Source organism: Podarcis erhardii (genome assembly GCF_964252035.2).
Source record: "Podarcis erhardii genome assembly, chromosome: 6".
NCBI classification, from domain to species: Eukaryota; Metazoa; Chordata; class Lepidosauria; order Squamata; family Lacertidae; genus Podarcis; species Podarcis erhardii.
Genome location: NC_138510.1, coordinates 44,167,157 through 44,184,660, shown reverse-complemented (window position 1 = coordinate 44,184,660; position 17,504 = coordinate 44,167,157). Strand labels below are relative to the sequence as shown.

Here is a 17,504-nt window from a genome sequence, read left to right as displayed (position 1 = left end):
TTTAAAAGTTCAGTAGACTTGTTTTGCTGTGATCCTACCTTCTCAAGAGTCCAGGTGTGCAGGTTCCACGGCGATAAGAAGGCCTTGCCCTCCTATAAAGTGCTGCTCAGAGCTTCACCTGGTGCTCCTTCATGTGAAAGCAAGATGGGGAAGGTGCTGCTGTGGGTCGGTGAGTCATTTATAATATTTTGTAGACTGTCTCTCTTAAGGTTTGTAAGGTGGGATTTCTTTTCACAGACACCAAGAATGGTGCTTTGTTAAGCTACACTGCACACTTTTCCCATTACTTTGGACTCTCTTCTCTGTTCTTTGCAGGTTTGGCTGTTTTGCTGCAGTTGCAAATCAGTAAGTACTTATTCCATTCCTTAACTAGGGATGAGTAGTGTGTTTTTGTGTGTGCATGTGTGTGCAGAAGATGCAATTAATTAATTAATTAATTAATTAATTAATTAATTAATTAATTCCCTGCCCATCTGGCTGGGTTTCCCTAGCCACTCTGGTAGGCTCCCAACAGAATATTAATAATAATTTTAAAAATCGATAAAACATACTCTACCCAGCATGGTGCTGTCAACTGAATTTTGGACTTGAGAAGCTCAGGTTTACTTTCCTTCTACCTTAGCCATCCCGGGTAGACATGTCTCATTACTTTAAGAATCATTTCAAAGGTAAAAAAGGGATAATTTATATGGTAAGCCATCAAGAATCCTGGGAATTCCATGTGAAAGAAATATTTACAAATAATCAGAACTGCTATTTAACTCAAATTAACCAGTGGGCCCCCCCCATATTTTATTCAAGTTGGCACTCCTGGTTGTATATATATACTCCAAGTCTTCTCCCTCACTCGAAAATTTATCATCTTGCTTCATGCAAAATTTGCCTGAGTGACGAAGACTTTTGGCAAAATGGTACAAATTAAAATAGCCACATCCCATCTTTCCAAAAGTTTGTCCCGTAGGGGTTTTGTTCTTGCTTCCTACACAGTCTTTGCATGCTTACCTGGCATATAAATATACGGTTGGGAAGGGATTTTAATTAAAAAATGAGATGTAATGAGTATTTTAAACAGCTGCTTCATTGTTTTGTTTCTTCCGATCAGGCCTGGCATGCAAACTTGTATGCTATTTCACCAACTGGGCTCAGTATAGGCCAGAGCCAGCCAAATACTTCCCAAACAATGTGGACCCGCAACTCTGCACCCACCTGATCTATGCTTTCGCTACGATGAATGAAAATAAGATTGCCCCTTATGAATGGAATGATGAAGACAGGCTCTTCCCAGAGTTTACTGCACTGAAACAAAAGTAAGCAGCAATGCAAAACAGCAGAGCAACATTTCACATATGGATGTCTGTTTAGGGCCATGTAACCGTCAATTTATGTGCCAGGGTGATAGGAATTCTTCTGAACAGTGTCTCTTCACATGACACATTTCAGCTAATGTGGTGATGTCAGCTGCTTCAGTCTTCGCTTGCTGCTGTGCGTTACATCAGCTTTTGCCATGTCATCACTAGCTATTATTTAGGAACTTTGCTTCTAGCTGCAATATAATATTTGCCATGCACTGCGATTGGTTTATAATATTAGGCCCACAATTCCTTAACTCTGATTGCATCAACTAGAGCAGGCATAGGCAAACTCTGGCCCTCCAGATGTTTGGGACTACAATTCCCATCATCCCTGACCACTGGTCCTGTTAGCTAGGGAAGATGGGAATTGTAGTCCCAAACATCTGGAGGGCCGGAGTTTGCCTATGCCTGAACTAGAGAATGGATATGAATTCATACTAAGATGGTTCTTCGCACGCTAATACTAATATACTAACTAGAAGTCTGAAGAGTTTTACTGAAAGGCATTAACAGTCCATGGTAGAGTGAATGAACACGAGCCCCTGTAGATCAGGTCAAAAGTATACATTCTGTCCTCACACTGACCAACCAGATGCCCATGGAAAGGACATGAGCACAATAGCATTCTCTCCACTTGTGTTCCCCATCAACTAGTATTTAGAGACATACTGCCACTGATCCCGGAGGCAGCAGTGAAACACTGTGACTAGCCTTATTCATCATGAATTTAAACGTCTCTGGGTTGGTGGCCGTCACTGTATCTTGAAGTAGCAACTGTGTGAAGGAGGATTTCCTTTTTTCCATCTTGTGTCTCCCAACACTTAGATTCTTTGGTTCTAGTATTATGAGAGAAGAGGAAAACAACCTCCTTGCCCTCTTTCTCCAATGTATGCAATAAGTTTGCACACTCTGGTGAAGTGAATAGCACATGGAAGTTGGTTTGGGTTTAAATATCCACTCAGTCCATGTTACTTACCAATTGGTCTTGGGCAAATCCCCACATTTTAGCTTGACCAACACTGTTGTTAGTAGAAATAAAATAGGATAATTCCATGTAAGCTGCTTTGGGCTTCTTGTAAGAAAGGGAAGATACAAATGTGATAAAGAAATAAGCATTGGGTTGGATCCAACTAAAGTTAGACACACTTAGGTCCTATAGGAATAAATGTGTGAAAAGTTAGTTGGTTTCAGTGGGGCCTAAATGCAATTCCTTTGGGTTAGATTCATCCGATTGATGCATGTGCCGCATAAATACATAATTACACAGGGAATGGTGCTGTACTGTTGTGTATAATACTGTCTTGAGTGTATAAACCTATATCTTTAAAACGTTTTTCTATTCACTTTAATATATTAATATATTCTGTGCCTTTTAGGAATTCCGAACTGGTTCAGCTGTTGGCTATTGGAGGGTGGAATTTCGGCACTCAGAAGTGAGAACGGCTTTTGTTTATTTACCTCTACACTGACAAAGAGTTCAAATTATGAATCAACCAGATGGTTAGAAACCACACTAAGCTCTAGCAGATGTTAGAAATTCTGAAAATTCACAGCAATATAGAGAAATTAAGTAGTCTGTACGAAAAGGCAGGGCTAGAGCTAAGTATTAATTTATTTGCGAACATGTTCTTGCAAGTGTTCATACATTCTCTAAGGGAGGCATTTTTACCTTAAAGTAAGTTTTCCTTAGTACCACATTAAAAATGCAGTACTAAGAATGAGATCTGTTCCTTTTAGATTCACCACAATGGTCGCCACAGCTGCCAACCGAAAGACCTTCATTGATTCAGTGATAGCATATCTCCGCAAATTTAATTTTGATGGGATTGACTTGGACTTTGAGTACCCGGGCTCTAGAGGCAGCCCCCCTGAGGATAAGCAACGGTTTACCATCTTGATTCAGGTGAGGTACCAGCCCAGCATTCTCTCACAGATCTAGTATACTTCCATAGCTAGCTTAGCCTACTGAAAGCTTTTAACAAACATAGAAATCTCATAAGTAGAATGGATGATATATGCTGTTGAGTTGTTTCTGCCCCTAAATGGGCTATATACCAAGAACCTCAACTTATATACAAGGTTCCCCCTAAAGTTGCTTATCCAACCCTGTCTTGGAAATAACAGAAACCCAGCATTTTTCGGGATTGTGTTAATCAGCACGTTGCTGATCTTTGCAGATTAAAAACAGATTAATGTTTGGGATATATTGTTACCATTTTCAGAGCTAAAATGTTTTCCTCTCACTATCACAAAGGGGAAAAAATATACATTAGAATCTGGCAATTGCTGAACATGTGAAGAGGAACTTAAAAGTCCTTTGCTCCTAAATGGCACAGATATAAAGCTAGATCAGTATGAGGCAGACCAGATTATAAGCTTAGGCTCTGGCCTTTCAGATGGATCTCTTGAGATGAAAGGCAAGATGCTGGATTAGCTCAGCTTTCTGACTTAGTTACTGAGAGAATCCCTGATAAATTGGTACTCTTGACTGAGATCTCTGACCATTCAGTTTTAGAATGGTCATTTAACCTCATGGTCAGAAAGACAAATGACCTTCTAATAGGCATGTCTGACTCCACGTTTAGGGTGCCTAGGCATCCTACTGTTTGGGCACTGTCATTTTAATTTGCATCAGTGCCCCACGTTGATGCAATGCATTGTAGGAAATTAAAATGACCACAGCTGCCTAGTTCCAGAAAAAAATGACACGTGTTTGCTCTTGCTCCACTAATAGGTATTCACTAATAGTTCCTCCTCCCTCTTTAGGAAATGTTGGAGGCCTTTACAGCTGAAGCTGCCAGCACAGGTCGCCCCAGACTGCTAATCACAGCAGCTGTGTCTGCAGGGAAAGGAACCATTGACGCTGGGTACGAAATAGCCGCAATAGGAAAGTAAGTAAATGAAAACATGCATTTTCTTCATAATAGCCCCCTTCTCTGACTTTGGCTTCTCTTAGATACACTCCTAGTGCCTGTGTCAGAACGTTGGCTGTTAACTCTGCTTCTTGTGCAACTTCCTCCAGGCTCCTGGATTTCATCAGTGTGATGACCTATGACTTCCATGGCGGCTGGGACACCTTCACAGGCCACAACAGTCCATTGCATGTGGGATCCAAAGACCAGGGTGACTTAAAGTATTTCAACTGTGTAAGGAGATGGAGAATAGATTTGACCAACTCCCATAGAATAAGACAGATATTAAATCCCACAACCCCCTCCATATCATATTCTTTTTTTTCCAAAACAGGAGTTTGCAATGAAATACTGGAGAGACAACGGTGTTCCAGCTAACAAACTTCTCATGGGATTTCCCACCTATGGACGCACTTTCAGGCTTACTACCAGTGACACATCTGTGGGTGCTCCTGCTTCTGGGGCTGGCTCTTCTGGACCTTATACTAGAGAAGCTGGGTTCTGGGCCTACTATGAGGTAATGATTTGAGGAAAATTCAGGTTGTTTCTTCATTGAATGAGTATTAATGCCTGCCATCAATTCCATGCACGAATGCATTCATTCTGGGTAAGTATTAATGCATATTCATGACAAAAGGCTGTAGCTCAGTGGCAGAGAATCTGCTTTGCATGCAGATTGTCCCAGATTCAATCCCTGGCATTGCCAGATAGGGCTACAGAAGGACACCCCCGTTTGTATTCCTGGAGCTGCTGCCACCAATTGGTGCAGACGGTACTGAGCTAGATAGATGAATGGTGGGACTTAGAATCATAGAATTGTAGAGTTGGAAAGGACCACAAGGGTTGTCTAGTCCAACCTGGAATGCAGGAATCTTTTGCGCAAGGTGGGACTTGAACCCACGAGCCTGAGCTTAAGAGTCTCATGCTGTGTCAACTGAGCTATCTCAGAAGGGCACATAAAGCAGCTTCCTGGGTTCTTATGAATGGGTGGTCAGCCCATTGGCCACTCCCCACACAGTTGAAATGATTGCACAGGAAAGACAGGTACCCTAAAAACAATCCATAAACTGCCAAAATGGAAGGTTCAGACTGCATGTGTAGAGAAGCCTATGCATCTTTGGGTACAAGCATAGGCTCCTATGCAAATTTATTATAATAGGAGGCTAATCAAATTGAATACCAATTGAGTACAATTACATTTAAAAGATACAAGTAAATTCACAAAGGAGCCCTCTTCTGCAAGTGACAGGCAGGAGCTGCTGCAGGTATGACCCTAAGCCTCTTAACCATGTGGTAATTTCTAAGCACAATGAGTGTCATTGTTTTCTTGACATGACCATTCTACTTCTTCATTTTGTCCTCTTACTAATATCATAATATTTTGGCAGATCTGCACATTCATAAGAGATGCCACGGTTAGTTGGATTGAAGACCAGAAGGTGCCATATGCTTCCAAAGGGAACGAATGGGTTGGCTTTGACAATGCCAAGAGTTATGAGTACAAAGTAAGAACCCTTTTTGCATACAGCTTTCCCCCTTACGTTTGGTTTGTCACAGACATCGTTATCAACATTCTCAACTTTGTGTCTTCTGTCACGTTTTGTGCTATCACAATTTGCATGTTGTAATGTAAGTGACTTCTTCCATGCAAGGCTCCCCCTTCCAAAGATTCAGTGTGTGGGAAACCAAGGAGTTCCATGTACAAGCAGATACCATTTCTGTGTGTGCATTATTCCATATTGTTTCGTGAAATTGTAATGTTATATGCTGAAAACTGCCCCGAGTGGTCTTTTTAAGGGTGGGGCATGAATGTTTTAAAAAGCAACTAAATGAAATACAAGTCAGATGGTAATATGAATAGCACAAGAAGAGGCCCGATGCAACTGAAGCTTCCTCCTGATGTGAAAATGGCATCATGGGAATATGATGATGATTCTCTTGCAGGCCCAGTTTGTGAAGGATAATAAGTTTGGGGGTGCCATGGTATGGGCAATTGATTTGGACGACTTCAGTGGTGGATTCTGTGGTGAAGGAGCCTACCCACTAATAAACAAACTGAAGAGTCTCCTTGCAGGAGGTAAGGCATCTAAATGTAGCAGCAAAGGCCATCTTGCGCTCCACTGTGTGTGAAGCAGGATCCTCCACGGCCTCTCCAAATACAAGGTGGCCCTATTTACAACAGTGTGACATTCCTTCCTTGGGTGGGTGGGTGGGTGGGTGGGTATGTATGTATGTATGTATGTAGCCAGTGGGAAAATTCCAGCAAATCTGATTCCCTAGCATGTATCAAAGGGACTTCAATGCAGAATGTGAACTGATGAAGTTCTTCCCCCATGTCATTTGATTTGTACCTGGCTAACGGCGTTTCCGTGTGCTGCTCTGGTTTGCCAGAAGCAGCTTAGTCATGCTGGCCACATGACCCGGAAGCTGTACACCAGTTCCCTCGGCCAATAAAGCGAGATGAGCACCCCAGCCCCAGAGTCGGCTACGACTGGACCTAATGGTCAGGGGTCTCTTTACCTTTACACTCAGTTGAGGCTCACTGGGACAATGTCAGAGACTTTCCTCGGTTGTTAGCTAATCTGGCAACAAATTCCTGCATAGTATCCAATTTGTAGGTCCTTTGTCTATACAAATTAAGTTTGCTATTGCCTCCTGCCCTCTATCTTGTGACCAAGTGCAGATTTTGTAGCTTCCAACATCAGGCCAGCTCAGCAGCCTGATGAAGAGTTCAGAAGAAGTAGAAATTTTGCTCATTGTTTTGTGACATTTTGGGTGTTCCAAAGTATTGGTCAGTTGTGGATTTTGGTTTCGTTCTTATGGAACAGCAAGCTACTTTGGTATTTTTTAGCAATAAAAGTGTAACCTCTTGCCCATCCAGTGATGTACACCAGTATGCCTGTTGACGTGAACCTAGATCAGAGGTCTCAGGTGAATCTCAGAGTAATTAGTTTTTAAAGATTAAATGCCATTTCCCATCAAAACAGGAGCGTAAATGTATTTCTCAAAAGGTCAGTAGAGCAATAAGATATTACTGACAGCTTAAAATACTGAACAAATTCAGTATTGTCAAAGAAGCCACATAAGTCAAAATGCGAATTAAATGCACTCGTGATTTCCGCATGCCTTTCTGAACATCTGCACTTCTTATTGTTAGGCTGTGGTGATGTTCCAACTGTTGATCCTCCCACCATACCTCCTGATGAAACTACAACTCTTCCTGATGACGTAACACCACCTCCTGAAGAAACCACTACTCAGGTTCCTGATGAAACAACTCCTAAGCCAAGTGAAAATCCCGATGAGGATGGTGAGTTTGCTGTGGACAAAAGTTACAGTTAGCGGTGTAGGAAGATGTAGGGATGGAGCAGCTCATGGGCTGGAACAATTTTTAAACTGGCTTCTGGTGGCCTAGCAAGTGATTGTCAAGATGTGATAAAATATGTCCACAATTTTATTTGTTCATGTGTGTGTGTGTGTTTGTATGTGTGCCCGTGTGTGTGAAAAACATGTATAAATGGAGAGACATAAACACTCAAAATGTATTTAATATGATATCTGTATTTTAGTTGTCTAGGTGATGTTCTGGCATAATATTCTGCCAACATTTGCCACTTTGAACACATCTGCACACTTTGGTTTCTGGCTCCACTCTCCAAAAGGTTGACCATAAGTAGGGAAAGGAAGGTTCTCTTTGCTTCTCATTTTTCCTATCTTAAATTCAGTTCCCTACATTTTGCAGCAATTTGCAATAAAAAAAACCACCTCATGAAAATTCACCAGCATTTTCATACAAATTTCTCCTAATAAATACATTTTTAATAGACAGTTCATAAACACATTTTCGCAAGCCATTTCCCCTAATATAATGCATTTTTAACTAATTTATTTTTATTAATACCTTCATTTTTATGCATATCTTCATTTTATGCATATTTTCATTTTTATATATCTTTCCCAACATATATGTAGTTTTGTAAACATAGGGTTCCCCTATCTTGAATATTGCAGTCGGCAACAGTGTCCAGACAGAAATTTGAAAAAAGAATCCACAAAAGCTGAACAACTTTGGCAAAAAAGCTTAACAACTTTGGGCAGAACTGAAAAAAGCTCAACACTGAAATATGGCAACCCTAGTAAACTTCGCTTGATTGGAGAACTGCATCAAAAAACTTGGATAAATGTGAACTTTGAAGGATAGCTGTGTGTGGGTTCATGTATTATTTCAGAAACAATATTGGTTCCCCATCACTGAACTATAGCTTTAAATTGGAAATGGTAGGCTTGTGGAATGATATCTCAAAGTTATGTGACAAACTAGCTCTGGGATTTTGTGCTGTAGCCCCCACTCCTACTAGAGCCCCTGGACTGTCTTTAGAGCTAGGAAAGATTGCATAATTGTTATGTCTGCCGCTTAAAAATCCTCAGTCCAGACACGCTTTTAGAGGATAATGACTGAATGAACTCTGAACATGACTTTGTGTCAACAATGGCACCATCTCCATTTTCTCACCAGGCCATTCCTGCAAAGTTGTGTGCTATTTCACCAATTGGGCTCAGTACCGCCCTGAACCAGCCAAGTACTTTCCAAACAACGTGGACCCACATCTTTGCACTCACCTCATGTATGCGTTTGCAACTATGAACGACAATAAGATTGCTCCTTATGAGTGGAATGATGAGGACAGGCTCTTCCCAGAGTTCCAAGCACTAAAGCAGAGGTCAGCTTTTTCTTAGAAACAACATTAAGATGTAACTGTGATGTGGGTAAAAGAGGTGCTTAACTTTTTGTAAGATGCTTCTGAGCTGTTCTAGCAGCTGATACAGAAGCTGTGGGTCCACCAGACATTTCTCTAGCATAAACTGATACAGTGGTAGCTCGGGTTAAGAACTTAATTCATTCTGGAGGCCTGTTCTTAACCTGAAACTGTTCTTAACCTGAAGCACCACTTTGGCTAAAGGGGCCTCCTGCTGCCGCTGTACGATTTCTGTTCTCATCCTGAAGCAAAGTTCTTAACCCAAGGTAATATTTCTGGGTTGGTTCAGGTTACAGACCTGAAGCGTCTGTAACCTGAAGAGTATGTAACCCGAGGTACCACTGCACAGATATTGCAGATGTGCCATCTGATCTGGTGATAATGATACCTTGGTAGCAGTAGACCTCATAAAGAAAGAACTTGTTCCGTAATGTAAACTTGACTTTATATAAGCATTAAGTAGAAGTCAGCGGGAAATTTTGGCAGGCAGAAGATACAAATAGTGAGCAGCTTAGTTTTAACAAGAACAATATCTGTAGATTTTCTACATCAAATCTGTTTTCAGTTTTTGTTTAAATATATATATTTCCTTTTCACAGAAATTCTGCCTTGGTGACATTGCTGGCTATTGGAGGGTGGAACTTTGGTACACAGAAGTAAGTTTTCTCTATAACTTTGGAAACATGAGTGGTAATCAGCATACAACTGTTGAACATAATAGTATTTGACAACTGACAGACTGTGAGTGGAATCAGACCCCTATAAGCTAAGCAGTGCCATCTGGGATGCCCTCCCTCAAGATTCCAGGTCTGTTTGACCTCTCTGTACTTTTTGTAACAGGAGAGTAAGAGACTGAGAATGGCAAGTGCAAGGAGACGGGAGAGCTATTCTCTGACATGCCTAATTCAGTCACTTTCTTCTTAGATGTGACAGTGCCCACGACTGTGTATACATCACACACACAAAGCACATTTGAAACAAATTCTTTCCCTCAAAGAATTCTGGGCACTGTGGTTTACGTCTCATGGAGTGACAATTCCCAGCCACCCTTAACAAATTATGGTACCCAGAGTTCTTTGAGGGAAAGAGCGTTCTTTAAAGGTATAATGTGTACCCAGCTATAGACAACTGTATATTTACATTCAGGGTTTGCTGCTTTCTTATTCCTTCCTTAGGAGATGGAAGGCAGAAATGGAGGCAGATGCCTGGTCTGTATTTGTAGTAAATTGAGGTGGTACAGTCCTGAAGTGCATACTGGACTGTACCATTTCAAGCTGCAGATCAATAATGCCACTTTAAAAATGTTCCTTTCCAGATTAAAAATACATGAGAGACAGATTATGGTTTAGCCTGCATCTTAGTGTTCTATCCTTTGTACTTGAAGAAAACTTTTAACACAAAGTGCACTAAAAATTTGAAAGCAACCCTCCTCTCCAGACTGAAATGGTACAGCCCATTTTACCACCTCAGGGCTCTTTCCTTCTTCTTTTACTGCATATGTTGACCAGACCAGACCGGGGATATCCATGGGATAGGTTAGTCCATTCTTTCCTCAGATGCATTCTGGCCTCTCCTTCCCCACTCTCCACTTTCAGGTAGCATGAAGAGATAAGGAAAGTTTGGCCTTCTAGCCTCTCTTGCAAGGTGCTGCAGACCAAGATGTAGTGTGTGTGGGGGGAACAAACCCAAACACAGATTTATGCAAAGCTAAATGTCATATAACTGAGGGTAGGACTGTGGCTGATAATGGAAGTATCTCAACTGCATAAAGCAAAGAAAGCAAGAAAACAAAGCTGAGGAATAGAAAAAAATAGTCTGTAAAGCAATGTGCAGTTGGATTGGCTGACAGGGAAAAAACGAACAACAAACCAAAAAACAAAACAAAAGGAAAGATACTAGCAACAGATGCAAGAACAACAGAGGTGCAGAATTGTACCTTGGTAAATTGGATGAAGGTAGGCTATACACTTGCCTAGGAATGCTCTTTTAAGAAGGTGCTGCCAGACTCCACTGTTGCTTTTGTTTCCTTCAGATTCACTACCATGGTCTCCACTGCAGCCAACCGCAAGACTTTCATAAACTCAGTTATAGCATACCTCCGCAAATTTGGCTTTGATGGGATTGATCTGGACTTCGAATATCCAGGTTCTAGGGGTAGCCCCCCTGAGGACAAGCATCGTTTCACTATCCTGATCCAGGTATGAGATCAGTAAGTTCAGCAATCCAGCTGGTCAGACTTCACAGTTGGGGAAGAAAGCTTTGCTGCTCAGAAGAGGTTTGTAGAGACCTGTAGAAATAGGACTGTTTCTTAACAAAAGGCTGGGATAATACTTCATTCTCTTCCTTTAGGAAATGGTAGCAGCTTTTGACCAAGAGGCCAAAGAGACTGGGAACAACAGGTTGTTGGTGACAGCAGCTGTCTCTGCTGGTAAACCAACCATTGATGCTGGATATGAAATTGAAGAAATAGGGAAGTAAGTGGAGAGAAAAAAAGAGCTTTGTTAAATGCAGTTATACTAATGCTTAATTGATCAAGCCTGCTTGGAATTTCAGTCCTATGGCCTGTAAACCTTATCACTCGATGCTAAAGGAAGCTACATACAGAGGTGTACTCCCTTGCCAATTATTGCTTCACATGTTGCCAGAGCTGAGACTGCCAACTGGAAATGAGTACCAAAGGCCAAACATCCTGCGAGACTTGTTGCATTGTTTTGCCTCACATGGCTGATTTTTTTAAGGCATACTGCCCTCTGCCCCCTCCAGATCAAGACCATGAAGTGAAGGCAGGCACAATTTAACAATTTGCAACCACCATAATCCCAGTCAGAATTGCCCTCCTTCATCCTTGATGTCAATGGGAGAGCTTTCCTTCCATTGTGAATAGCAAGTGCAGAAGGGGGGCTTTTTACAGTTAGAAGCATAATCCCCTACCATGGTTCTCACTCTCAGTCCCCACCTCAGCAGCCTCTGGGCAAGGCCAGAAAAGACATAAGCATCACATAGAGTTTGGCCTTGACTGACTTTTGACTTGCTTTTTACCCCACATTCTGACTGATGGTCTCTCAGACCCATGGTCCCTTGCAGGTGAGATTGATAAGGTTCTGAAAAACGTTTTCATTGCAAAAATATGCTGATGTGAAAAGTTTATTTCACTCTGTGGTGGGTGCGGAACCTCCAATTAACAAAACCTACCTAGACTTGGTTGTTTGAATCAGCCTAATTCTAAACTGCACTTTTCATTTCAGACATCTGGATTTTATTAGTGTGATGACCTATGACTTCCATGGTGGCTGGGACACCTTTACAGGGCACAACAGCCCACTGTACGTTGGTTCAGCTGATATTGGAGACTTCAGATATTTCAACTGTGTAAGAATATAAAGCACGGTTTATTTTCTTTAGTGGGTTGCTTTGTGTTGTAACATGGAGTCCTTGGAGAACCCCACAACTGCCTAACTTTGACTCCCATAGGTTCAGGTCAGGTGTCACAAACATGAGACTTTAGCTAGGAGATAGAAGCAAAACAGTGGCCTGTAGGCCTGATCTTTATCGTTGCAACAAGACTTCCCACTACCACAAAGATGAAGCAGCCAGAAGCCCCGAACAATGGTTACACCAGTATTTTAAAGTTTCCCAAAGTTTCCCATAATACATCTCAGGATGCATCACCAAGACATCATGGATATGTCACAGAAAAGGTGTGGTCTTCGGTAGATTGTGAGATCCAGGCATGCCCATGTCACTCAAATATAGTCTTTCACACTTACTCCATCACAGTACAAAGGAAAGTATTTACAGTTCCCTGGTTGCCAAGTCAAGTCAAATACACCCCTTTGTCTTGTGGGGGCTTCATCCCACTATGGGGTGGGTAGGCATTGTGATTGAGATGGTTATCTGTCTGGCGCTCTTGGGGCAGGATATCACCGATCATGACTCCTTGGGAAGGCCCTGCAAACATGACTGTACATCTCTTGGGGATTATGGTTGGCTCATACACCCCTCCCCTTATACCTCACTTTCCTGGGTCCTAAATGCCATTGGAACTGAGAAGATTGATACAAGTGATTTCTTATGAATTTCTAAAGTCTTCCCATTGAGCCAGTACGTAGATACATTTATCAAGTGAATTGCTACATTTAGTAGCAATTACTTCCCCTGTTTTCCTTTGTTGGAGACCTGGGGCTCAGAGACGAGTCGCAGGCTCCTGCAAATTGAGCTGAGCTTCCCTTGCAGATGCAATGCTTTTGTAGATTGTAGATGTTGTAGATGTTGCTGTGTGGGGCGGGGAGGTCTCTCACCCCCATTCCAATTTCCCGGTAACAGTGTTGGTAAACAACGATTGTGAGGTTAATTCACACTGTCATATTTGCAGGAGTTTGCCATGAAATACTGGAGAGACAATGGTGTTCCTGCTGGGAAGCTTATGATGGGATTTCCCACCTATGGACGTACCTTTAGGCTTACTACCAGTGATACATCAGTGGGTGCTCCTGCTTCTGGGGCTGGCTCTTCTGGACCATACACCCGTGAGGCTGGTTTCTGGGCTTACTATGAGGTAAGATGCTGGAGAAGTCCTAGGGTAGGATGCCTTTGAGGTTACAGTCCTATGTATGTATGCTTACCTGGCTGAGAATAAGTCCTATTGAATTCAGTGGAGCATGCTTCTGAATATAGAATTTCACTCTAATACAGGTACAATCTTATGCCTGCTTACTAAGAATTAAGCTGTATCATAACTATACTTTAGGACTGCACTGCACATGGTTTGCTGCCATTCTCATGTTTTTTTCCAGAATATATAAACCATATGAGCCAAAATTATTTTATATACAAGTGCCTTCAAAATCTTGAACCTAACACACTGAAATATTTTGACAATATTACGCTACAAAATAAATATCATGCTGTCTTTCTACTTGCCGTCTGGATTTTGATAAATTACAATTTTTCTTAGCAGCTGTTATTACGGTTGTGTGAGGTTATTTGCTGAATTTCTAATATTTTGGTATCTGCCTATATCAGAGTAGTTTTACCCACACAACAAATCTGTAGGGGAATTCAAACCTCCACTTTTACAACAGCTGCTTAGTCTGCAAAGCAGCTTTTATGGTGCAGTCATATTGTTCCTGCAAGGGCATCCTGCAAAGGCTGTAGCCCTCCATCTCCAAAAGTCAACAGCGATGTCTGCTGTGTTCCTCTCTTAACTGGGACAGAAAGTTCTGTTTCTGTGGTTTCCATGAATTAGATCATTTATAACCAAATAACTTCTCTGTTGTGACTTTAATTTCATGTTCCACCAGATTAATCTGATTCAAATCCATTAATCTATTAATACTGTACTGTGCTTGCAGATCTGTACCTTTATAAGGGATGCTACAGTGAAATGGATTGAAGACCAGTGTGTTCCCTATGCTTACAAAGGTTCTGAGTGGGTTGGATTTGACAACAAAAAAAGCTATGGATGCAAAGTAAGGCTGCCTTTGTTGACTATGACCTTTTATTTTATGCCTTCTTATTACCCACAGTGCTGTACTGAATGCCTGTGTTGCATAATTTGAACACAGGAGTTGCCATTTCTCATTTACAGATCTAAGTGACCTTTAGATGTTGTCCCAGCCATTTAGGAGCTGGAAGATGTTTTCTCAACTATTTGTTTATTCAGAGTGCGGAATTGAAGTATAATGATTTATTTATATCATACACTGAAATACACAATAAAACCATAACATAAAATGACTCAGCCACATGGGTAGGGTTTTATTGCATGTGTCTTTCCCATGGAATCTACATTGTGCTGTGGGTGCTGCTTGCTTAGAAAAACATTTATACCCCCATATGGTTGGGTCCTTTAAATGTTCTCCCAGCCGTGGGGAAACGAAGCTGTTTACACATGACTGGCAGAATGTTTAGAGGGCATCAGCAGTGAAGAATGGACTTGCATATTGCAGACCAGGAATAGCCATTGTGGGTTGGACTCCCATCAACCAGCATGGCACATGGCCAGGGATTATGGTAATTCATCCATTTACAGCCCTGTGATACCACTTTAAACAGTTATGGCTCCTCCTAAGGAATTCTGGGAACTGTAGTTTGTTAAGGGCACGGAGGGTTGTTAGGAGACCCCTGTTCCAATCACAGAATTAAAATCCCCAGAGTTCCCTGTGAAGAGAGATTGGAGCTCTGGGAGGGGAAGAGGGGTCTCCAAATAATGCTCGGTACCCTTAATAAACTACAGCTCCCAGAATTCTTTGTGGGAAGCCATGACTATTTAAAGGGGAACCATAGCGCTTTAAAGGTGCAGTGTGAATGTGGCCTTGGTTGGCTACGTAGACCAACCCACAAACATTCAGGATACAAACATCAAGACTAGATTAATGGCTGATGTAATTTTGCCAAGTAGCCTGTTTGGTAGTTTTCCTGGTGTCATACTGGTGTTGAATTAGTGGGTTTTTCTCAACAATTTTCACTGCTTGCTTGGGAGCAGAGCTTGTCATAAAGCATTATCCTTTTTGTTTATAGACCCAGTTTGTGAAGGACAACAAATTTGGTGGTGGCATGGTGTGGGCTATTGACCTGGATGACTTCAGTGGCTCATTCTGTGGTGAAGGACCTTACCCTCTCATAAATGAGCTGAAGAACCTACTTGCAGGCAAAGGTAAGATGGTACCAAAGGATCATTGGAGGTGGGGGAGTTATCAAAAGCCAAACAGTTGTTTAGATTCCACACCTGACTCTTTGCAGCTATGTTTCAGTAATGGGAAAGATGCACATTCATTGTCCAAACCAGCCCAGTGGCAAATGTTTTAGAACCAGCACATGGTGTTTAAAAGCTCATCTCGCCACATGATGTCTTAGTGTGTGCTATTTAAATGAAGGAAGAAGCAGATGAACTTATTGCAGTGCATGCATTCCTTAAAAGTCAACTGTGTTGATTTTCACCAGGGCGTATGGCAAAAAAGGCACAGTCACTTCACATGGCATTTGCTTCTATGGACCATCACACCAAATCCTACACAACATAGTACAGTGGAACTTTGGTTGTTGAATGTAATCTGTTCTGGAAGACCATTCGACTTCTGAAACATTTGACAACTGAGGCACAAAGGGCAGTTGACAATTTTAATGGAGAAAATTGAGAAATGCGCCTTGGAAGCTGTTTGACTTCTGAGGTGCGTTCGAAAATGGAAGCAATTACTTCCAGGTTTTCGGGCATTCAGAAACCGAAACGTTCATCTTCCGAGACGCTCAAAAAACAAGGTTCAACTGTACTTCATTTTGGGGAATATTGCTTTTACATTTCTAGTTTAGTGTTAAACCACCAAGCTAGCAGAGTGAGAAGCTCCTTTTAGAGCATCCATGATTTTGAATGCCCACTTGCTGCTGCATGGCTTAAAACATTATTTAGCAAAATGAATCTCATTGTATACAGAGTTTCTGAATTTTATTAGAAAATAATTTATACAGGATAATAAGCTTTGCCTCCATGATATTTTATACAAAGATATTATATAATGCTCTGACACCCAGTAACATGCATTATGTGAGAGTAACGATATTTCCCATTATGGAAAGTGCAGCTCACTACTATTCCTCCTTCCTAAAGCAGGTGGTTTTTATACTCGTAGACTATAATGGTTCTAGGAAGAAGTTATTGGTGGATGAAAGCAAATGTCTGATTCCTGATTTTGCATGTTTCTTTCAGTTTGTGGTGACCCAGGAAGCACCATAATACCATCAACCACTCCTGAACCTATTACTACTCCGGGGCCTACAACCACACCTGATCCAGATGCTCCCACCACTCCTCCTGGAACAGAATTTTGTGCAAACAAAGCTGATGGCATGTATGTTAATCCAGTCGATCCCAATAAATTCTACATTTGTGCTGGAACTGCAACATTCCCCATGTCTTGTGCAGCTGGCCTGGTCTTTGATGAAAGTTGTAAGTGTTGCAACTGGCCACTGAATTAAAGACTCTCAGATGCAAGGTGCTAACAACAACCACCTCTTCTTACAATGCCTGTAGCACCTCCCTTTCTCTTCATATGGAGCAATAAAATTTATTCATGGATCTTGGTGCTTTGATGTTTTGTTTATTCTTTCGGGAGGCAGCAGGAGGACACTGGCCAATTTAGCCCAATTTAGGTGCACCACCATAACTATTGTATACGGAGAGAAATTCAGTGCAAACATTTCATAACACTTGAAACACTCTCTCTGTGTGTGTTTGACTGACACACTTTTTCTGCATGTGAATGGTTTCTTGCCACCAAGAACATCCACCTTCACATTAGATCCCTGAATAATACTTTTTTTCAGACCATCTTTTAACGAGAGGAGTTGGGTGGAAGGATGTAAGTTGGAACTTTGGAGAGCTGGCAGCAAAAGTATTTTATTTTACAATGTATTTATTAGGAATATTTCTAAACTGCCCTTCATCCAGGGACTCTCAGGCATTGTACAATAATTCATTGTCAGACATG

At 41.5% G+C, this 17,504-nt stretch overlaps 1 protein-coding gene across 1 annotated transcript; it reads left to right on the top strand.

Annotated features, from left to right (window-relative positions):
• Positions 1-118: 118 nt before the first annotated feature.
• On the top strand, positions 119-17,092 carry LOC309343643 (acidic mammalian chitinase-like). The gene is made up of 20 exons (XM_081865370.1): positions 119-169; positions 316-345; positions 1,103-1,307; positions 2,729-2,785; positions 3,090-3,255; positions 4,119-4,243; positions 4,375-4,498; positions 4,599-4,781; positions 5,653-5,769; positions 6,209-6,341; positions 7,422-7,574; positions 8,781-8,985; positions 9,621-9,677; positions 11,054-11,219; positions 11,371-11,495; positions 12,267-12,390; positions 13,394-13,576; positions 14,373-14,489; positions 15,541-15,676; positions 16,724-17,092. Exons 1-20 carry the CDS (start codon positions 145-147, stop codon positions 16,990-16,992), a joined length of 2,700 nt encoding a protein of 899 aa, XP_081721496.1. The 5' UTR covers positions 119-144; the 3' UTR covers positions 16,993-17,092.
• The last annotated feature ends 412 nt before the right edge of the window (positions 17,093-17,504 follow it).

Excerpts from the sequence above, each read along its gene's own strand:
- LOC309343643 (XM_081865370.1), top strand. The coding sequence starts at position 145 with ATGGGGAAGGTGCTGCTGTGGGTCG. Across the intron at positions 6,342-7,421 it reads GAAGAGTCTCCTTGCAGGAG|GCTGTGGTGATGTTCCAACT; the intron begins GTAAGGCATCTA and ends TCTTATTGTTAG. Across the intron at positions 9,678-11,053 it reads TGGAACTTTGGTACACAGAA|ATTCACTACCATGGTCTCCA; the intron begins GTAAGTTTTCTC and ends TGTTTCCTTCAG.